Source organism: Leucopleurus acutus (genome assembly GCF_964270905.1).
Source record: "Leucopleurus acutus genome assembly, chromosome: 13".
Taxonomy (NCBI): domain Eukaryota; kingdom Metazoa; phylum Chordata; class Mammalia; order Artiodactyla; family Delphinidae; genus Leucopleurus; species Leucopleurus acutus.
In genome coordinates this window covers 53,302,661-53,325,513 of record NC_139155.1, presented here as the reverse complement: position 1 = coordinate 53,325,513, position 22,853 = coordinate 53,302,661, and the positions used below count along the sequence as shown (strand labels likewise).

Below are 22,853 nucleotides of genomic sequence, written 5' to 3'. Positions count from 1 at the left end.
GGCCACTCTTCATCGCAGTGCACGGGCCTCTCACTATCGTGGCCTCTCTTGTTGCGGAGCACAGGCTTCAGACGCGCGGCCTCAGTAGTTGTGGCGCATGGGCTTAGTTGCTCCGTGGCATGTGGGATATTCCCAGACCAGGGCTCAAACCCGTGACCCCTGCATCGGCAGGCAGACTCTCAACCACAGCGCCACCAGGGAAGCCCCTCCAACTTTTAAAAATAGATTCTGGAGACCAGGAAAAGAGCTATGCTTAATAAGCTTTTTTTGTTGTTGTTGGCAATGTTTTTAAATTTCTCTGTTGTTAATTTGTCTATATAATTTACATTGGTCTTTTTTCCCCCAATAGGTGGTGTTACTGTATTTGTGGCCTTATATGATTATGAAGCTAGAACTACAGAAGACCTTTCATTTAAGAAGGGTGAAAGATTTCAAATAATTAACAATACGTAAGTGTTATGAACATTTTACGGGGGAGAGATACCAACGGCAGCCTACTTTACACTGAAACCACTGAGCTGGATGATGATTCAGAGACGAGAGTAGTGGGGCGTGGGTCTCTGCCCACTGGATTGGATGATACATTTGGTTTCTTTAGACATACGGCATAATACTACTGCCGGAGCCAGAAGTTATGATTTCTGCAAATGGTGTTGCTGTGGTTCTGCCATAAACAGTAGAGATTTAAGAGTGAGGATTGAGGGAGTATATGTAAGTAAGTACCTTACTTAAAAAAAACCTTTATAAAGATATTTCTATGATCCCATTTATCTAAGTACTAGATGATTTAAAGATCTTAATCTCTTTCTCTTAAAAAAACAAACTAAAAAGGCTAAGGAACTCCTGCAGTCCCAAACTGACCATGTTACGTTGCTGTTTCCTTATGTGACTCTCAGACTTGTTCTCATTTAGTGGGCCACCATAGAAAATTCAGTGCTTGTTACAGAAAATAGATCCCATAATTTCATTAGCAGGCACAGTGACCACTTTGTAACTTCTCAGAATAGACATTTATGGTCTCTTTGCATCCAGTCATGTTTCCTTCCATCTTTGTTCCCACTTGCTACCAGTTATTTTTTGAGAACATGAAATGTGATTCTGTCTCTGGGCTTTAAAATCCTTCAATAGCTACTGGCTGCTGTCAAGATAAAACAGCAATAAGAGCAGGTGTCATTCATTGAGCTTTTTCCCCTTCCTCACTCCACTGCCCAGCCAGAGTGAATTACTTATTTATGATTCTGAGTACACTGGGGGTTCTCCCCTTCTCTGTGCTTTCACACATGCGATTCCTTTTTTCTGGAATGTAACTTCTTGTCCCTCCACTTTTCTTCCTTCATCTGGCCAACCCTGTGCATCCGTCAAAGTGTATATTCCTGTGTCCTTTCTCAAGGAAGCCTTTCTTGATATTCTTTCTACCTTTCCTGCCTGGCCCAGTCCCCACCTCCTGCTGGATTTAGTGGTGTCTCTCTTACATGTTTACATAGCAACCTGTGCAAACCTCAATTATAGCAGTCATCACAGTTTTGAATTAAAATTTATCACTTGCCTATCATCCTTTTAGACCAGTGGTTCTCAGCATGGGGGCAGGATCAGCCAGGGGACATTTGACCATGTCTGGAGACATTTTTGGTTGTTACATCCATGGTGCTACAGCTGGCATCTGGTGGATGGAGGCCAGGGATGCTGCTCAGCATCCCGCGGTGCACAGGACAGCCCCCCCACCACAAAGCATTGTCCAGCCCAAAGTGTCAGTCGTGCCGAGGTTGAGAAATCCTGCTCTAGATGGAGTTACTTGAGGATAAGGACTTTTTACCTGTTTCTAGCACACTCTATTGTAAGGTCTGTTACTTAAAAGGTATTCAGTGAATGTTTGAATGAATCAGTGAATGATTATCAGGATCAAAGTTTTCAGTTTGTATATCTGAACGTACTTAATATATACTAGGAAGCTACAAGCCAAGTATATGAGTTTGTAAACATTTGAATTACAAAAGGATTTTCCATTTCATTTTTTAAAGATCAGATTCACCTCAAGAATTTATGAAATTTCAATGTAGACAAAATATTTTCAATACTTATTTCTGGTAAAGCAAAACATGCATTTAATCTGTAGTAGCAGAACCCATATGTCTTCCTCATTGCAGATTGATAATATACTCTCCTTTCACATTAATTTTGGAAAAGTCAAGGCTTATCTATTACAAACTACATGTAGTTCTCATGTTCTGAATTGACTTTAGTCTTATTTGGATGTTCATGGATAACATTCTTGTAAATATACTTTATTCCAGGAATTAAATCTTTTTATTATTGCTCATTGCTAATATTTTGGTTATAGTAGTTCTAGGGCATCTGAATTTTTTCTCCTAATATGATAGAAAGAAACATTGTAATTTTATGCATTGTTAAAAAGAAAATCATTGGGACTTCCTTGGTGGCACAGTGGTTAAGAATCCGCCTGCCAGTGCAGGGGACACGGGATCGATCCCTGGTCTGGGAAGATCCCACATGCCGCGGAGCAGCTAAGCCCGTGAGTCACTACTGAGTCAACTACTGAGTCAACTACTGAGCCTGTGTTCTAGAGCCTGCAAGTCACAACTCCTGAGCTCACGAGCCACAACTACTGAAGCCCGTGCACCGCAACAAGAGAAGCCACCGCAACAAGAAGCACGCACACCACAACGAAGAGTAGCCCCTGCTCGCCGCAGCTACCGCTTACCACAACTAGAGAACGTCCTCGCGCAGCAACGAAGACCCAATGCAGCCAAAAAAATAAATAAATAAAGAATAAAAAAATTTTTTTAAAAAAAATCATTTAGCAATAAAAAAAGAATGAGCAACTGATAAATGCTGAAAAAATTATGCTGAGTGAAGGAAGCCAGTCAAAAAGACCGCGTGTTGTATTGTTCTATTTATATGAAATGCCCCACAATGGGCATATCCATAGAAATAGAAAGCAGATTAGTGGTTGGAAATGGTGGGGGAGGGGTGGGATGGGAAGTAACTCTTTTTTTTTTTTTTTGGTGGTACGAGGGCCTCTCACTGTTGTGGCCTCTCCCGTTGCGGAGCACAGGCTCCGGACGCGCAGGCACAGCGGCCATGGCTCACGGGCCCAGCTGCTCCATGGCATGTGGGGTCTTCCCGGACCAGGCCACAAACCCGTGTCCCCTGCATCGGCAGGCGGACTCTCAACCACTGCGCCACCAGGGAAACCCAGGAAGTAACTCTTAATGGGTACAGGGTTTCTTTTGGGGGTGATGAAAATGTTCTAAAATTGATAGTGGTAATGGCTGCAAAACTCTTAAAAAATCTTAAATGGGGGAATTTTATGGTATACAAATTATATCTCAGTAAAGCTTTTAAATGAGAAAACATTTCATCGAAACTGAGTAATCTGAAAGATTTACTTCCCAAATTGTTTTATTCAGCATAGTTTATTGTCTTAGGTTGAAAGGTTAGGTTACGTAAAAAAGAGATTTTATAACTAAAATTAAAGTGGTTTTTTTTTTTGTTTGTTTTTTAGGGTTTTTGTTTTGTTTTTTGGTTTGAAGCAGAAACAATGCAATTGTGATTTTGCTTGGCCTTATTCCCTTAATTCACGTAACCTGTTGGATCTTTGTTGCTGCGCGCGGGTTTTCTCTAGTTGCGGCGAGCAGGGGCTACCCTTCGTGGTGGTGTGTGGGCTTCTCATTGTGGTGGCTTCTCTTGTTGCCGGGCACAGGCTCTAGGCGCTCAGGCTTCAGTAATTGCAGCACACGGGCTCAGGAGTTGTGGCTCACGGTTCTAGAGCGCAGGCTCAGTAGTCGTGGCGCAGGGGCTTAGTTGCTCCATGACATGTGGGACCTTCCTGGACCAAGGATTAAACCCATGTACCCTGGGTTGGCAGGCAGATTCTTAACCACTGCGCCACCAGTGATGTCCTCTAACCTATTTTTTAAATATTATTCTTGGAGTTTAATTCTTGATCAAATGAATGCATAAATAAAAATGGAAGTAATACTTCTTGTCTGTTTCAGATACAAGATGGCACTGCAATAGACCGTGTCCTGAGCTGTGGTCTACCTTGTGGTAATTGTTGTTTTATGTGTTGCAGGGAAGGAGACTGGTGGGAAGCAAGATCAATTGCTACAGGAAAGAATGGCTATATCCCTAGCAATTATGTAGCCCCTGCAGATTCCATTCAGGCAGAAGAGTATGGCACTGCTTCATATTTTATTAATTATTTTGATTTTTAAAATGTCTTAATGCACATTCTACTTAGCCACAACTTTACACACGTGCAATTACATACCAGTCTTAATATAGCTAATGTATCGTATTAATAGGAGATGTTACTTGAAAATTAATAATTAATGCCATAGTATTTGCTTACAGTAGGATCATAAATGAATCTGCATTTATAATACTGTATTATGCCTGGTCCCTAGCCTTTCTTTTTTCACTTTAAAATAATTGCATTAACCCTTTTTATATTCTGCAGACTCTTTCACGCCAAAAATTTATCCTCCATTGATGTTATTGTATCAGTGTTAACTTCTTGACTTAGGTGCTTGCTCCATGGCTATGGAGAGAGAGTATCTTTGTCTTTTAGGATGTACACACTGAAGCATTTAGAGGTAACGATTCAGCATGTTTGCAACTATCATTCAGTTCAGAAGGAAATACACACACCCACACAAACACACATACACAGGGAAAAAGAGAATATGACAAAGCAAAATATTAACAGGAAACCTGGGTGGAGTGTGTATGGGAGTTCTAAGTACCATTCTTACAACTTTCAAAAAGTTAAAGTTCACCTTCAGTGACATATTACAGGCATACTCGGAGATATTGTGGATTTGGTTCTAGACAGCCATAATAAAGCAAATATTGCAGTAAAGTGAGTTGGTTTCCCAGTGCATAAAAGTTATGGTTACACTACACTGTGGTATATTAAGTGTGCAACAGTCTATGTCTAAAAAAACTATGTACATACCTTAATTAAAAATACTTTATTGCTAAAAAATGCTAACCATTGTCTGAGCTTTCAGCAAGCCATAGTTGTTTTGCTGTAGAGGGTCCTGCCTCCATGTTGGTGGCTGCTGATCGGAGCGGTGGCTGCTGATGGCTGGAGTGGCCATGGCAGTTTCTTAAAATAAATCAAAAACAGTTTGCCATGTTGATCGACTCTTCCTTTCACTCAGAGAAAGGAACACTTAGACCATTGTAGGGTTATTACTTGGCCTAATTTCAACATTGTGTATCTCAGGGAGTTGGGAGGCATGAGGAGAGGGAGTTGGGGAAACAGCCAGTTGGTGGAGCAGTCAGATCACACACAACATTTAGCAGTTAAGTTTGCTGTCTTATGTGGAAGAAAATGTTTGAAATACTGCAAGACTTAGCAAAATGTGACACAGAGACGCGAAGTTAGCAAATGCTATTGGAAAAATGACTCTGATAGATTTGCTTGACCAGGGTTTCCACAAACCTACAATTTTTTAAAAGACGCAATAAAGCAAAACACAATAAAATGAGGTATGCCTGTACTTTTATGACAAAGCAGGTTTATCTGGGATCCATAAATAATACATCATCTTCATATCATAGCACTTAACCCAGCATCTTGCACATAGTAGGTGCTCTATCAATATTTGTTTGCCTTTTTATTAGTGATGTGTAATTTGTCTCCATAACTCTCTGTTCTGCTTTGGGACTTGTTACTTTCCATTTTGTCCTTTGGTCTTTCTTCTCCACTATTCTGTGGCTCCTCCTCAGCAAAAATTGCATTTTTATTCACAAAACTGTATTGAACCCACAGTAATTTAGAGTCTCCAATAATTTGGACATGGTTTACTTGCATCTTACTGAATACAAATGATCACACTGTTGCCAGAGAACCACTTTTACTCTTCCTACTATAATCTTAATATTTTCATCTGTCATTGACTAAAAGACTGTCATTGTTGCCTTTCCTTCTATATTTACGGTTCCTGTGACTGCCAGGTGGAGTTTAAGAGACTTGTTGAGTAGTTAATACATGAAAATACTATGACAATATATTCTGATAGTAATACTTGTAATATTTAAGAAGGATCTTTCATTCTGTTTTACTGTATTTTAAAGCTGTGTTCTGTTTTTTGTCATCCTCCCTATCCCACTCCATTCTTACTAATATCTATGTATAATTTTTCTGATGCTTATTACACACTTCTAACTCAGAACACTACTCATTTTTTTTTCCAGATGGTATTTTGGCAAAATGGGGAGAAAAGATGCTGAAAGATTACTTCTGAATCCTGGGAATCAGCGAGGTATTTTCTTAGTAAGAGAGAGTGAAACTACTAAAGGTATGAATATTGTTAATATAAGTATAAAAATTTTCTTGGGCAGTATTTTAAGAAAGGTATAGTAGAAGTGTTCATTTTCCCTTCTAGGTGCTTATTCCCTCTCTATTCGTGATTGGGATGAGGTAAGGGGTGACAATGTGAAACACTACAAAATTAGGAAACTTGACAATGGTGGATACTATATCACAACCAGAGCACAATTTGATACTCTGCAGAAATTGGTAAAACACTATACAGGTACGTGAATATTTCAAGGGTGAAAATTATTTCCTCATGTTAAATTTTATGAGGACAGCATCCATGTCTTCATGTCTCTTAAGGTCTAACATGCTACTTTATACACAGTATGTGCCCAGTGTATTTTAGTTTTAAAATGAGGAACAGATAATACTTACTATTGAGTTGGGTTCATTTTTTTTTTGGCTGCATTGGGTCTTCATTGCTGCACGTGGGCTTTCTCTAGTTGCGGAGAGCAGGGGCTACTCTTCATTGCAGCGCACAGGCTCCTCATTGCAGGGGCTTCTCTTGTTGTGGACCAAGGGCTCTAGGCGTGCAGGCTTCAGTAGTTGTGGCATGCAGTCTCAGTAGTTGTGGCGCGTGGGCTCTAGAGCACAGGCTCAGTAGTTGTGGCGCACAGGCTTAGTTGCTCCGTGGCATGTGGGATCTTCCCAGACCAGGGATCGAACCTGTGTCCCCTGCATTGGCAGGCAGATTCTTTAACCACTGCACCACCAGGGAAGTTCCTCACTTGTGGTTTTTAGAAATAACAATTAATGGTAACATTCTCTTTGGGAAGAAATGAAGCACAGTGGTCAAAAGCAGAACTTTGGAGGCAGTCAGATCTAGGGTTTGAAACCCATCTCTATCATGTATTTACTGGATCACCTTGTGAAAGTTGCTTAAGTTTTCTAAGTCTCTTTTATTTATATGAGATATTTGTAAAGGGCTGAATTAGCACAATAGCTGGGACATAATGGGACATAATAAATCATAACTTTTAAAATGTATTTAATAAAATGTTTGACTTCTTGTATGTTTTGCTTCTTTTATGCAACTCCCTTTTTGTGTTTGTGCTTTTGTAATAAAACTGATAGAACATTGTTTTTATTTCCTGTAACTTAAACTTTTAAAAACACTGGTACAATTATATGTACCTTAATTTTTGTAAGTTATTCATTTTACAGTGTAGTTTATTCATTTATCTAGAACATGCTGATGGTTTATGCCATAAGTTAACAACTGTGTGTCCAACTGTGAAACCCCAGACTCAAGGTCTAGCAAAAGATGCTTGGGAAATCCCTCGAGAATCTTTGCGACTGGAGGTTAAACTAGGACAAGGATGTTTTGGTGAAGTATGGATGGGTAAGGAGCCTGAACTTTTGTTTTTTGTCATTGTTTAGCCATAGATGAAAATGCCCCAGTTTATGATAAGATATGTTGAAATATTTGAGGTTACTGCTGCTCATTGAAGTTTGTTGTAAATTTCTTAAAATATAGGTTAAAATAATGAAATATGGGTTGTTTCTCTAGGAACATGGAATGGAACCACAAAAGTTGCAATCAAAACACTAAAACCAGGTACAATGATGCCAGAAGCTTTTCTTCAAGAGGCTCAGATAATGAAAAAGTTAAGACATGATAAACTTGTTCCACTATATGCTGTTGTTTCTGAAGAGCCAATTTACATTGTCACTGAATTTATGTCAAAAGGTATGTGTATGTTAGTATTTCATGGGGTATTCATGTTATTAATAAATTTTAAGTCTTCATCTGTTTTTATGCATCCAGATTTTTACTGTATTTTCTAACTTAAGATTTTTTATGTAGACATGTGAAAAGAGAAAACCTGACATTTTGTTTAATGGAAATTAGCTCCAGTTATTCCAAATGATAGTACGGAGTTTAAAAAGGAAATAAGGCACTGAATTTATTTTGAAAGTAAATAGTCCTTCATTCCATTTGACTAAAGTCAGTGGAATAGCTGGGAAGGTGAAAAAGAAAAGAAGTATTCACACTAGTTGATTTAAAATAATGCAATCAGAAAGCTATTTATATCTTTAGTACTAAAGCAAAGAAATCAGGTAAAGTTAAGAAAATTAACTTTATCTAGTTTTAATATAATCTCACTCAGAAATCCTAGAAACTACTTTTTGCCACTACTGTCAACTGAAATTTCTCCGTTTCTCCAAACCCCAGACCCCAAGGTGTGGGATCTTCAGTAACAGGGTTGGTTAGGGCCAGGGAAAGAAGGGAAGGCTGTCGCTCTTCTCTCTTTTTCCCTTTGCTGCTGATGCATTAGAAGAGGAACTAGTAAGTCACCAAATATGCTTGCTGACAGGCCTGCTTTTTATCCTCTTGAATTTTATCTCCTTTTCTTAGTCTTAATGAGTCACTAGTCAGAGCCACTGATGGAGTCATCCCTCACCATTTGTCCATCTTGATCAGTGATGTAGTTCCATCTAGTGGTGACAGGACCAACTACAAGCTACACATTGACCATAAGAAAATATTTCCCCCCAAAAGAAACAGAAAAACCAAAAGTTAAGAATTGACACAGCCTACTAATTGAGAGCCAAAACATTACCTAAAGCTCCCAAAGCACATGGCACTTTTGGCAAAGAATCTCTACTTCAAACAACTGCCAAATATCCCATGTCAGAGTACATTAGATGAACTAGAAGGGAGAAAAGGGGCAAGGAGAAAGTTTAAATCAGGATATTGATAGCATAAGAATATAGTGGAGATAAAGCTAATGGTCCGTTTAGCTTTGTATATTGATTTCAAGAAGTATTTAATTGGGGAATATGGTAGAAGTCTCTGTTGTCAGATTGCTGGGTTAGGATTATTTCTAGATGGGAGGTTTAGTATACAAGATCACAAATACCCCTTCTAGTTTATTTTTTTTTAAATATAATTTCCATTTTATTGTCTTTCCAGGGGACACTATTTCTTTAGTCTTTAAGGACTTAGCGTCTTACATGGGCTTTGGCGGAGGTCATGGGGCAGCACCCGCAGGTCTAAATCGGGGTGGAGGTGTTCTGTCTTTCTGGGCTTCCCGAGAACGATTCCTGACTACCTTGCTGTGAATGGCACAACTCACCCAGTTATGCAGTTTCACATACAGCTTGGGAAGCACACAGGCGTTGAAAACACTCGCTTTGGAAATGTCCCTGACGGCTGCAGCCTCTACGATGTTCCGAATGATGAGCTTCTTAAATGGCCTTGTCCTTGGGCACACATCCGGCACAGCTGGTGCAGCGAATAGGCTGCACGTGGCCACGGCCCTTTTTGGGGTGACCATTATTCCTTCTTTTCTTGGTCATCTTGGAAGCAGGGAGGCGAGAGAGGCCCTTCTAGTTTTAAACTCTGTAATTCCCCATCTTGCTATTCAGGCACTTAGAACTTGGCCCTCCATAATCTATCCAGACTTATTGCTTCGTGTGTTCTCTTTATAATCAGAATGCTCTAGAAATGGTTAACAATTAAAATGTATTGAATGCTTCTAATATATAAACAGTGTGCCAGTATTATAAGGTATCAAAGAAATAAAGCCATCTAACCAACTTACATTGAATTAAGAGAGAAAAGACTAACCCAATAAGTTAATTTTCAGTATAAAAGTAAATAACAGGTCGCCATCAACAAACAAGTTCAAAGCATAATGGATTTCTAGGTGTTTTGACACATTCAGTAAGTAACATAGAAATTGAGGAAGAGATAACATAGGTTGGAATAAAATGAGAAATATCAGTAGAAAAGACAAGTCTTGAAATACCCTTTAAGATTATGAAGGACATGAATAAGTAAAGTGAAGGGTACCAGTATTTTTCTGCAGAGCTATGAGGAAATGGGGAACAAAACCATGGGTAGTGGAAAGTGTAGAAGGTAACTGGTTGGAAATGAGGCCAGAGAGGTATATGAGACCGACTTAAGGACTGCTCTGAATTGGTTTCATAATTACTTATCAAATACATGCTCTCTCTGCCATGAATGAGCTTCAGAGGGTCAGTGAACTTCCTCTGAAGTTCTCTGTCAATCTTTGCACAGTTATGTATGTTTTTCTAGAAAGAGAGTCCATAGACTCTCATTCATCAGATTCTCAAAATAACCCATGACCAAAAAAAGGTTAAGGACCCACTGATATGATCCAAAATGTTCTGATAAATGGATATAAGAAACTTTTAAGGGAGGGGGGATTTGTTGTAATTAAAGATCAGAAAAAAAGAATTGTCAAAATAACACACATTCCAGTCCTGGATTTCTGTGCTTTGCAGCCTTTGCACTGTTTTAGTAATGATCATACACTGAATGATGTTCTACATAGTGGATTGATCATGGCTCCTTATCTAGATTCTAAATCCCGAAACAAAGAACTGTAGCTTTTGCTTCTTTCTGTATATTCAACATTGTCATGCAGCGTATTTATATAACATCAGTCTGTCTTGCAGGCTAAGAAAAAGAAGTATTCCTTCCTCTGTTTAAGGACAGTTAAATCCTTCCTTTTGTTTAAAAAGAAAATCCTCTCTTGGTCCCAACATCTGCTTTTCACCGACTTCTCTTTACCTTTTGCTTCCCTTCACAGCCAAGATTCTTTTTCTTTTTTTTAATTTATTTATTTATTTTGGGCTGCATTGGGTCTTCATTGCTGTGCATGGGCTTTCTCTAGTTGCAGCAAGTGAGGGCTACTCTTTGTTGCAGTGTGTGGGCTTCTCATTGCAGTGGCTTCTCTTGTTGCGGAGCACAGGCTCTAGGCACATGGGCTCCAGTAGTTATGGCTCGCAGGCTCTAGAACGCCGGCTCAGTAGTTGTGGCGCATGGGCTTAGTTGCTCTGTGGCATGTGGGATCTTCCGGGATCAGGGCTTGAACCCTTGTCCCCCTGCGTTGGCAGGTGGATTCTTAACCACTGCACCACCAGGGAAGCCCCAGGATTCTTTAAAGAAGACAGTATTACATCTTTACTTCCTAACTAGCCATTTTACTCTTTTTAAATTACAGAATATTTCAAACATACAAAGAATACCATAACACCCATGTCCCTACCATCCAAATTTAACTAATGTTTACATTTTGCCATATTTGCTTCAGATCTTTCTACTAAGGAAACAACACATTAAAGATCTAACTTAATCCTTGTTTTTACCCCTCCTTGAGCCCATTCCCTTCAGAGGTAACCTCAGTTTTGAAGTTGTTGCTTTTCCCATCTCTGTTTTTCCTGTTGATATACTTTTACTAATATATAGTTACCTATTAACAGTATTTGTATATTTTTAAATTACATAAATTTAACCAGCTTTATTTTCGTTCAACATAACGTGCTTGAGAGTTATTCATGTGGATAAGGGAAGATCTCATTTGTGTACTTTTAACTATTGAATGAAATTCTGTATGAGTGTTCCATTGTTTATTCATTCCTTTCCCAATGAACATGTAGGTTGCTTTTAGTTTGCACCACCACAGACAGTGCTGCAGTGAATATTCTTGTACTTGCCATTTTTGGAAAGGGGAAAGAGACTCTGGAACATTGGGTGCGGCAGCAGTAGCATCACCTGGACACTTGTTAGAAACACAGACTTTGGCAATGAGGCCCCGCAGTCTTCACTTTCCCACCCCCTTATGTAATAATAGTCCATTGTGGGCTGTTAATTCCATTTATTAAGTGCCTCTGGAAATGTTCCTCTTCTCACTCTTTCCTAGACTATTGCAGGAACTTTTAAACTTATTCCTTTTATGCAGTTTTAGTACAATATCATTCATCAAAGTGGACTGATTGCTTTTTCAACATAAATCTGATCATATTGCTTCTCTATAAAACTTCATATAAAAAAGATAAAGTCCATTTATGCATTGCCTTCTGTGTTCTGACTCCTGCAGCCTCTTTCTCATCAGTTCCCATCTTTGTGCCCATGTTCTTGCATAGGAAGGACCGTTTTCAGTTCCTTGAACTTACTGTGCCATTTCATGAATTACTGCCTTTGTACTTGTTATTGTCTTCCTGGAATTCTCTATCTGACCCCATTCTTCTTCAAGATGCATCTCCTCTGTGAAGCCTTTCCTGATTTTTCCATAGAATTAACCAGATCCATCGTGTCTCCACTGTAGTTTTTACAGTAACTTTTATAACGCCTACTGGACAATATTTATTTGTGTGCATATAGTTTCTAGATCTATATACTATACTTTCATATAGTATTTTAAGATCTTATTTATCTTTGTATCTTCTATGCCTTTTACAGTGCCTCACATGTAGTAGACCCTCAGTAAATATTTGAAAGGGCAGATAAATGGAGAAACACAGTAACATGTCCTCCCTGCCATAGACGGACCAGAGGAAGAGAGATATTCCCTGACTTTGAATCTCTATAAATGAAGATACTAAGTCATGACTATGTCTTGCTTCATAGTCCTGTCAACACGGAAAGGGCTTTCTTTGCCTTGCCTTGTTTTTTGTTTTATTTTACTTTTATTTTGAAGTACTTTTAAACTTACAGAAAAGTTGCAAAAATAATACAAAGAATTCCCATGTATGTTTCAGCCAGATTCGCCCAGTGCTATATATATGTATGAATAAATGTGAAGGTTTTTTCCCGAACCATTTGAGAGTACGTTGCAGACGTTATGCTTGCTTTACCTCTAAATACTTTGAGTTTGTCTTCTGAAGACAAGAACATTGTCTTACATAACCACAGTACAATGATCAAATTCAAGAAATGTAACATGGTTACAATTTTGTTGCCTAAAATACAGTTAATATTCAGATTTCACCGATTGTCCCAGTGACGATTATAGCAATCCCCCCCACCCCGCCCGCCGATCTGGTATCCAGTCCGTGGTCATGCATTGCTTTTAGTCATCCATCTCTTTAGTCTCCTTTAATCTGGAGCAGTCCTCAGCTTTTCTTGTCTTTCATAACGTTATTTTTTTAAGAGAACAAAGTTGCTTTATAAAATGTGCCTTAATTTGGGTTTGTCTGATATTTTCTCTTGATTAAATTCAGGTACATGGTAAGTTTTTAACCTGTAATAGAATAGCAATTAGACGTTTTCTTTCCAACCTTTATCTCTGCTGTAATGCATAGTAGTTTGCTGTTGCATGGTATCTTCTGCTAAAATTGAGAGAAGTTGGTTGTACTAACACTTCATATCAACTCATTTATTTAGCCACCTAGCTTTAGTTTCAATTACCCCAAGATGTCCTCAAGTTGTCTGAGCTCTTGTTACAGATTGACTTAAAAATATAAGTATCTAATACTACTTTTTGACTAAAAATTGGGCTGATTTTGATCAAAGCAAACAAGGAAAGAATGTCTGTAATCTGGTGAGATGATTGCATTTTCCCTTTTTTTTTCATGTTATCAGAAGTTTTAAAAAATTCAGTTTAGGGCCCTCTTCTAGAATCTTAAAGATAATTATTCAGAAATTCCAAAGCTGCAAAAAATATTGAAGAATAAAAAGCTGAAGTTTTGTATTGTGATATGATTTGTTTGGAGGTGGGGGAATGTTTGTTGCAATTCTGATTTAAGATTTGCTTATTTTTTATGAATGTCTTGCTGTCTGTTACAGGGAGCTTATTAGATTTCCTGAAGGAGGGAGATGGAAAGTACTTGAAGCTCCCACAACTGGTTGACATGGCTGCTCAGGTACTTGTGTGTTTATACATGTGTCCATTTGAATTGCAAGTGTACATTAAAAATGTAAACTAATCTTAGTAGATACTATTGTTGAAATAGTGAAATCATGGAATTTTATAGCTGGGAGGAACATTACAGATAATCCAGTCTGAACTCGTATGTTACAGATACTGTAGTATCTTGAGGACCCAGGTATCTAAAAGTCATATAACTTATTAGTATTAGAATCAGGTAAGTAACTCCCAGTACAGTGCTTTCCTGTATCATATGGCCTTTCAGAAACATATGCATCCACAAGTATAAAATCTATATGTATTTATATTTCAGTAGATAAATTTTAAGTCAATGAATGATCGCTATTCCAAAGAAAATATTAGAAATCTAAAGTGTGTGCTGCAAAAGGCCCTGAACAAAGCTGGGAGTGGGATGCCGTAGATAGGCAGATATTAAGCAACATAGAATCATACTGATCCTACCAGGATAGAAGGTTGGAAAGTAATATACCTAAAATAATTAATAATATTGGTCTTTAAATAAATAAATAAAGATAAAGTATATGCTGAATTTCTTATTTAATATAGTCCAAAACAAGAATTAAGATGGCAGTATACAGTTAAAGATGGGATAGTTTTACTATTCTGGATCTGAAAACTATTAAAAGTTATATTCAGGTGTGTGGTAGGTATTCAAGGGGCCTTTTATTGGCTTTGGTTGACACATTGGGTCTAAGACTCCTCTCTCAGTGAGTGTCCAGATGTCCATGGGCTCTAGCAATTTAGAGAAACTTTATACCAAGAAACTGTACCTGTGAGACTTTAGCATATGTCAAGCCTCGTCCACACACCTGAGCTCAAGGCTCTGAGCCCCTCTATACTAGGGGCCAGCAAACTGTTTCTGGAAAGGGCCAGGTAAATGCTTCAGGCTTTGTGGGCCTTTCTCCTACTCCCCTATCCCCTCTCCTTCTCTCCTTCCCTCTCTCTCCCTCCGTATCCTCCTCTCCCTCCCCCCACTCCATTAAAAGGTTTTCTGTTCTTATTATCTGCTAGACTATGCCCCGTTACCATCATCTCTTTTGTTTGTTTTTGTTTTTTTTTGTGGTACGCGGGCCTTTCACCGTTGTGGCCTCTCCCGTTGCGGAGCACAGGCTCCGGACGCGCAGGCCCAGCGGCCATGGCCCACGGGCCCAGCCGCTCCGCGGCACGTGGGATCCTCCCGGACCGGGGCACGAACCTGTGTCCCCTGCATCAGCAGGCGGACTCTCAACCACTGCGCCACCAGGGAAGCCCCATCATCTCTTTTGAAGATATATGATTCTTCAGCGATCTGGCTTAACATTAACCAGAATTGTCCTCTCCCTCCTTCCCTTTGTATCATATGTTTTTTTTCTTCCCAAGATTGCTGATGGTATGGCATATATTGAAAGAATGAACTATATTCATCGAGATCTTCGGGCTGCTAACATTCTTGTAGGAGAAAACCTTGTGTGCAAAATAGCAGATTTTGGCTTAGCAAGGTTAATTGAAGACAATGAGTATACAGCTAGACAAGGTAAAATGGCTTTTTAATAAATGCTTGTAACCTCATTTTCGATGGATTTTTCTTACCATTCTTTTGAATATACAGGGTTTTACAGAATAAGAAGAACAGCTCTCGGTCTGCTCAGAAGAGTCATAGAAACATTAGCAACTGTACTCCAATAAAAAAGAAAGGAAAAGAAAAAAAAAGTCATAAAAACATTGATTTTTATTCATAAAATTATACACGGTGCATAGTACTGTGGCTTTCTGATAGTTATTTCCCCCAAGGAAGAATCTAACTGTGGGTGTTCTTTGCATTATAAATATAGCAAGCAGTATTCTCTTCACACTTCCTTTGGCATGCCAACAAATAAGAAACATTTTAAAATAACTTTTGTAACGAACTTCAGAACCATCCAGTTTTTACTACACTAAGGACTAGGAGTTAATGTATTAAGAAATAGCATACAATTTTATAAAGTCTTTGGAAACCAGTTCCGTGCCAGATTTACAATAATTCTTTATTATATATAAAATTGTAGTAAATAAAAACACTTATAAGATTGACACTGTAAACAGTGAAGGAGGGGAGCTTACAGAAATTACAACAGGTCACTTCTTTTATTTGGTGTCTATCTCTCTGAGCTCTCATTCAGTATACATTTAAAGGACAAAATATATGCATACAGAAAGAGTATGGTTTTTGTTCTTTTTTAAAGTCAAGGTTGTGTCTTCCCTCCCTCCGTATTTTTTTTATTTAAAAAATTTTTTTTAACATCTTTATTGGAGTATAATTGCTTTACAATGGTGTGTTAGTTTCTGCTTTACAACAAAATGAATCAGTTATATATATACATATGTTCAAGAGTATGGGTTTTTGAGTTCCAGTTCCATCTCCTGTTAGCCCAGAGATTTCACCCAAGTTACCTAACCTTTTTGACTGGGCCTCAGTCTCCTCACTTATAAATATTAGATGGTAATACTTACTTTTCAAGATTGTTGTGAAACTTAATGCATTAATAGATGTAGAGTGCCTGACATTACCTAACATAGTGGACGCTCAGTCCACTATGAAAAGAAAGAGTGTAACTTTGACAGGCAGAGAGTAAGTAAGGTCGAGTGCAGATCAGCACATAGGTTGTTCATCCTGATGAAACCTTCAGGCCTCCACACCTATAAAAAAGATACCTTGGCATTCATCATCTCCTACTGTCTAGTTCCAGCTTGTCTTTAACAAACATTTGAGTCCTTCCACGTGCTGGACGTCAGGGCACAGCTGTAAGAGGCATGATTTCTGCTGTCAGGGAGCTCACTGACTAATGTCTGTCTGCAACTGAATTATAAACAGACTATTTCAATACAAACTAGTAAGACCAACGTAAAGGTTAGCAAAGATTTATTTAGTAGATATACCAAAAAAACCTTTTCTCAGCTATCCACTATTACCATCATTTCATAAAAGAAAGAGCATTTTAACACTACACAAGCAGGAAGAATGTAATCTCAGAATAAAGAATATACCTATAAATTAGTGATTTTAGCTTTATGAATTGATATGTGATCTTTTTTCTCTTTTTTTCATTGGACTGTATCTTTTTGTCACTGACCATATTGGTACGCAGACCACTGGGAACTGTTCCCTAAATCACAGTTCTCAACCAGGGGTGGTGGTACTGCTCGCCGAGGGACATTTGGCAACCTCTTGAGACATTTTTATTTTTATTTTATTATTTTTTTGGCTGCACCACGCACCATGAGGGGTCTTAGTTCTCCGATCAGGGATCGAACCTGTGCCCCCTGCAGTGGAAGTGCAGAGTCTTAACCACTAGACCGCCAGAGAAGTCCCTTTAAACATTTTTAGTTGTTACAACTGGGAGGCTGCTACTGGCATCTACTGGGGGCGGCCCAGCATACCACTAAACATCCTGCAAAGTACAAGCTAGCCCCGACCAAGCAGAGAATTATCCAGCCCCAAATGCCAGTAGTCCCCAGGTTGAGAAACCCTGTCTTCAACACAGTGCTTTCTTTTCAATCTCCATACGTTTGTGCTGTTCCCTCCAGCTGAAATATCTTCCTATTGTTCTTTAATCTTTACCTGCAAAAATTCTAAGCATTCTTTAAGGCTAAACTTAGCCTCCACTTTTTAAATGAAACCTTTTGTGATTGTGCTAATGAAAATTGATCTTCTGTTTGAACATCTAAAGAACTATTTTACAACATTATATACATATATAAGGAACTTCAAGTATTTAAGACACCTATAATCTCATTTTCACTGTAAGTGTATAAACGTCACAAAGGCTATGTTTTTGTGTCTCCTATAACAATTAGCATAATGTCTTGTGCATAAAAAGTAAGTATACACTAAATGTTTGACTAAATATTTTTTAGTCTTTTAGGCTTTTAAAAATGATAGTACAATAAAATTTTCCAGAGAGATATAAAATATTTAGAAAGGAGATTGTGGTTGAAAACCAGTAGACGTTAGAACCGATAGAATAGGTTCTTGGCAACCAACAGAACTACTAGGAGCTAGACTGACTTAAAAGTTATAGATCCTATAACTCATGTATTTGGTTGCTTCTTACTAGAGTTTTTACCTCTCTTTTCTTTTTTTAAAATATTTATTTATTTATTTTTGGCTGCGTTGGATCTTCGTTGCTGTGCGTGGGCTACTCTTCGTTGAGGTGCACGGGCTTCTCATTGCAGTGGCTTCTCTTGTCGTGGAGCACGGGCTCTAGGCGCATGGGCTTCAGTAGTTGTGGCCTGCGGGCTCTAGAGCACAGGCTCAGTAGTTGTGGTGCACGGGCTTAGTTGCTCCATGGCATGTGGGATCTTCCTGGACCAGGGCTTGAACTCGTGTCCCCTGCATTGGCAGGCGGATTCTTAACCACTGCGCCACCAGGGACGCCCCCACCTCTATTTTCTTGAATAATTTTCTATCCCCATCAGCCATTCTGTCATTGAATATCTTATCAGGAAGAAATGTGATTTTTATTAATGCAAATTTTAAATAGTATTAAAGAAAATTTTCCCATGTATCTTGTACTTTTGAAGAATTTGACACTGATGACATGTACAGTAGGGATAGTGACAAAAAATTAACCTTGCTTATGTCATATTTACACAAATAGAGAAAAGCAAGTTACTGAAGCAAGCTTGTCAATACTGTTTTAGGTGCAAAATTTCCAATCAAATGGACAGCTCCTGAGGCTGCACTATATGGTCGATTTACAATAAAGTCTGATGTATGGTCATTTGGAATTCTGCAGACGGAACTGGTAACAAAGGGCAGAGTGCCATATCCAGGTAAGTTTGCATTTCATGTAACTGGAGTTTATTATGAGCAAAAGTGTAAGGGGTTGGGGGAGACGTTTATTTTTCTCTCTCTGTCTCTTTTTTTTTTTTTGTTATTGAATGGGGAGCAGTCTATGAGAGCCACAGTCCTTGAGATAGGGTAAGGTGTGCTCAGTTTTCTCCCTTTAGGGCATTTTCTAAAAGGGCCTTTTCGCTCTGCTGTTCTCTTAGGAGATGAGCATAAATATATCCTAGTCCTCTCCTTCCCCAGGTAATTGAGGGTATGCTTACCCTGTGATAACACAGGGTGCACTGCTGATGGGGTTGGTGGGGATTACAGAGGAATACAAGAAAGGAACTGTGTAATAACTTGAGGTAAGTCAAACAGGTGACAGTTGATAAGGAAACTGTTTCAAGGAAGTGACTTGATATAAAATAACATAATTAGTATATTTGGCAAAACCAGGACTAGCACTCTTTCTTCTGAATTCCTGTTTGAAAGTTCTTGGCCACTGTTCCTCATTAGCCTAAGTTTGGTCATTATTAACTGTTAGTATCAGAAAGTATCAGTACCTCAGAGTAGCACTCTGAATTCTCATTGAAGGCATTCGTATTAAAAGCCAGATTTTAGGTGGAATGAAGAAAGATATGTTGAAACAGATTAGCATTTTCTAAGCTCTTGTTGATGTACTTTGACATTTAAAATTCACTTTATTTCTTTGTTGAAAGAATCGCTTCACTAAATAAACTCACTCGAATATACCTCCAATTAGTTAGTGGTTAGGGGATTTGTTCTTTTTGCTAGTGGAGTTTGGCGTCACTGTTTTTTGGTGTTTGAATCTTGCGTGATAGGTATGGTAAACCGCGAGGTGCTGGAACAGGTGGAACGAGGGTACAGGATGCCGTGCCCGCAGGGCTGTCCAGAGTCCCTACATGAATTGATGAATCTTTGTTGGAAGAAGGACCCTGATGAAAGACCAACGTTTGAATATATCCAGTCCTTCTTGGAAGACTACTTCACTGCTACAGAGCCACAGTACCAGCCAGGAGAAAATTTATAATCCGAGAAGCCAATTTTATATGCACAAATCTGCCAAAATGTAAAGAACTTGTGTAGACTTCCTCACGTACAGGAATCAAAAGAAGAAAATCTTCACCCTGCATGTTTTTGATGGTAAACTGGAATTACAGATGTGGTTGCACAAAACCACTTTTTTTTTTTCCTAAGTGTTAAACTCTAAAGTACCAATGATGAATTTTTCAGCTTATTTCAGGGTCCAAAGAAAGTATAGTTAAGATATTGATGACTGTGTGAGTGATAGCATGACAATGAAGAGCAACAAGGCTACTGTTTATGAATCACTACCTTTCTTTTATTCCCCAAATTCATAATTAAGAGAAATTTATCAATCAGTATAGACAAAACTTGGGAGATTAAAAAGTTATACCATAATAAAATCTAGAATTACAGAACTTCACGGGACCAAACAATTCCATTCCAATTTTTTAAAATTTCTTGCATTTATTATTCTTAAAAGTTTTTTCTAAGTTGAACAGTTAATGTGCAACCTTAATATATGCCTTTGTTTGCATGGAAGTGGGCCAGGTCTTTAGAAGCAAAAAGGAATATAAACAGCATCTAAAACTTGATTAAATGTTAGACAACAGCAGTGGAATTTGAAAGTATAATGCACTATGTTAATACTCAGTATACTCATGGAACTGGAAAGTAGAAGAAATTTTTCACTTTAATCATTTCTGAATAGCTCAGTTTAAAATAATGAAGGTAACTAGAATATGGGTTAATCTTTTATAAGGTTGCACTGATTTTTTTTTAAAGGCAATATATAATTGAAATCATACTATCCAACCCAAGGGGAAATCTTTTAATCTTTAGATAGCATGAAAAAAAATAAACCCAGCATTTAAATAGTCCTTTTTGAGAAACAGACTGGTACTGTGAGATTGCTAATATGTACTTATGATGATGGGTGCCACAAATATAAAATATCACTAGATCAGGGACTTGAATGCACTTTTGCTCTTACTGAATATAGACTAACAGAGAGGAAAATGTATTTAAAGAAATATGAGAAAAGAAAATGTGAAAGTTTTACAGATAGAGAGATGGAATGTAATGTTTAATGTTGACGTTACAGAGTGACAAAATGGCTTTGCTGGCACTCAAAGCTCCTCACTTATTTTCTGAGATTTTAAGAGTTATAAGGTATGACTATAAAACTAATCTTTCTTAACATAAATACTAAATGAGTGCTATAAGCCTCAAAATAGCTAAGTTAAGGCTTCCCACTAATTCCAGTGATACAGCTTTTATGCAAAACATTTTTAGAACTCCAGGTTTCAAATCCATGTTTGAATCTACATTCACTTTTTAAATATGCTTAATGATGATCATTTTTTCCCTTCTAGAATTTAGTTGATTTGAGGAGGAAAACATATTCGGAATAATAGCAGTGGTGAAAAGAGGGGGACAGATTTTGCCTATTTAAAGTACAGAAGTGAAACGTACAGAATAATACTGATTTTCATGACTAACTCAAAAAGAAAATTCCAAAATACGAATTTGAATAGCAGCATCACTGGTTTAAGTGTCTAGCAAAGGGACTGAATCTGACAAATGAAAGTCTGGTATTTACGTTTTAAAATACTCTCTTTTATATAAATAAAGCAACACATCAGGTCCCAGTATTTTAGGAATATTATTACTGACCACCATCACATACCTGATTTGATCGTTAAATTTAAAATTCTGTGCTGTGGTCTCTCTGTTGAGATTCAAACCATTTTAAAATGTGACAGATGAACTTCATGCAGGTTGGCAACAGTTCTGGTACTAAAAATTGTGGTGGCTTCTTATGTTTACGTAACCTGCTTAGTATTGAATCCCTCTTCCAAGAGGGTTTTCCCAAGAATTCTGCTGTCATCACTTACCTTTAACGTCTACAACCTGTGACATCAGAGTTTTAAAGGGCTTTGTGTGAACTATGATATTACAATTTTTCTAAGCATTTTAAAAAGGATAAAATTATATGTTTATGTACTAATTCTCTTCAGAAAAATAGGCCAGAAAAAGTTGATGGTATTCATTAGGTTTTAACTGAATGGAGCAGTTCTTTATAATATCGATTGTATAGTTAGGAAATAAAACACTAACTTAATGTGTATTCAGTTTAAATGGTTATGTATTTTTAAATTGCTGAGAAAAATAAACAACTTTGTACATTTGAAGATTTTTTCCAACAGCTTTTCTTCTTCAACCTCTTAATGTGTTTTCCTTACCAAAAGAGGAAGTTGGCAAAAACAGCCTTCTAGCACACTTTTTTAAATGAATAATGGTAGCCTAAAACTTAATATTTTTATAAAGTGTTATTATATTGTTTTGTGGATAATTGAAATAAAAATTTTCATTGAATGCACCGATTTATCTTTTTAGCCACTACTAATACTTTCTCATCAGTTTTTTAAGAATTGGTATTTAAAGCAAAGTATATTCTTTTTCTTCTTCCATTGGGGAAAAAAGTGTTGAGTTATGACTCTCGAGCAGAGTTAAATCAATTCTTTATGAAATTCAGAACATTATTGAACTCATTCTGTGTGGTTAATTTTCCATGTCAGGTGAGTGAGTGACATTATTTTTACAGGTTTTTTTTTTTTAATTATATCAGCAACTACAGTTTTAATGTATTATACAGAGAAACCTAAGTGATTTAAGTGAAGCTATTCACAGAAGAATCTGTGTGAAGGGTATAAAATAGAATAACTACTTTTGATCATAAAGGATTCAGTTTTCTAAAAATGAAAAATATGTGAGCCTTATTTCTGTGTGTGTTTTATACTTCTATTATAGGTTTAATGAAAATAAGATACTAAATTATGAATGGCCAATCAAAAGCATTTGTTATTTTCAATAAGGTAATAATATTAATTGCCATTTACTGTTATATTATCAAAATTATTAACTTTGTTTTTCCCTAATGATTTCAGAAAATTAACATTTAATCAACAAACATCATTTAGTAAGCATTTATTAAATATTTTTATACAGTACGGTAATAGTTTCT

At 37.6% G+C, this 22,853-nt stretch overlaps 1 protein-coding gene and 1 pseudogene across 2 annotated transcripts in view; one reads left to right on the top strand and one right to left on the bottom strand.

Annotated features, from left to right (window-relative positions):
- YES1 (YES proto-oncogene 1, Src family tyrosine kinase) overlaps positions 1-21,929 on the top strand; it is a 75,056-nt gene extending 53,127 nt beyond the window's left edge. The window contains exons 3-12 of the mRNA XM_082852936.1: positions 350-449; positions 4,094-4,192; positions 6,226-6,329; positions 6,417-6,566; positions 7,536-7,691; positions 7,860-8,039; positions 13,890-13,966; positions 15,352-15,505; positions 18,652-18,783; positions 19,624-21,929. Coding sequence (XP_082709062.1) covers positions 350-449; positions 4,094-4,192; positions 6,226-6,329; positions 6,417-6,566; positions 7,536-7,691; positions 7,860-8,039; positions 13,890-13,966; positions 15,352-15,505; positions 18,652-18,783; positions 19,624-19,832 — 1,361 coding nt within the window. The 3' untranslated portion in view covers positions 19,833-21,929. The remainder of the gene's footprint in view (positions 1-349; positions 450-4,093; positions 4,193-6,225; positions 6,330-6,416; positions 6,567-7,535; positions 7,692-7,859; positions 8,040-13,889; positions 13,967-15,351; positions 15,506-18,651; positions 18,784-19,623) is intronic.
- On the bottom strand, positions 9,223-9,652 carry LOC309970504 (small ribosomal subunit protein eS26-like; annotated as a pseudogene). Its single transcript has one exon. The product of its transcript is annotated as a small ribosomal subunit protein eS26-like (transcript).
- Positions 21,930-22,853: the final 924 nt, after the last annotated feature.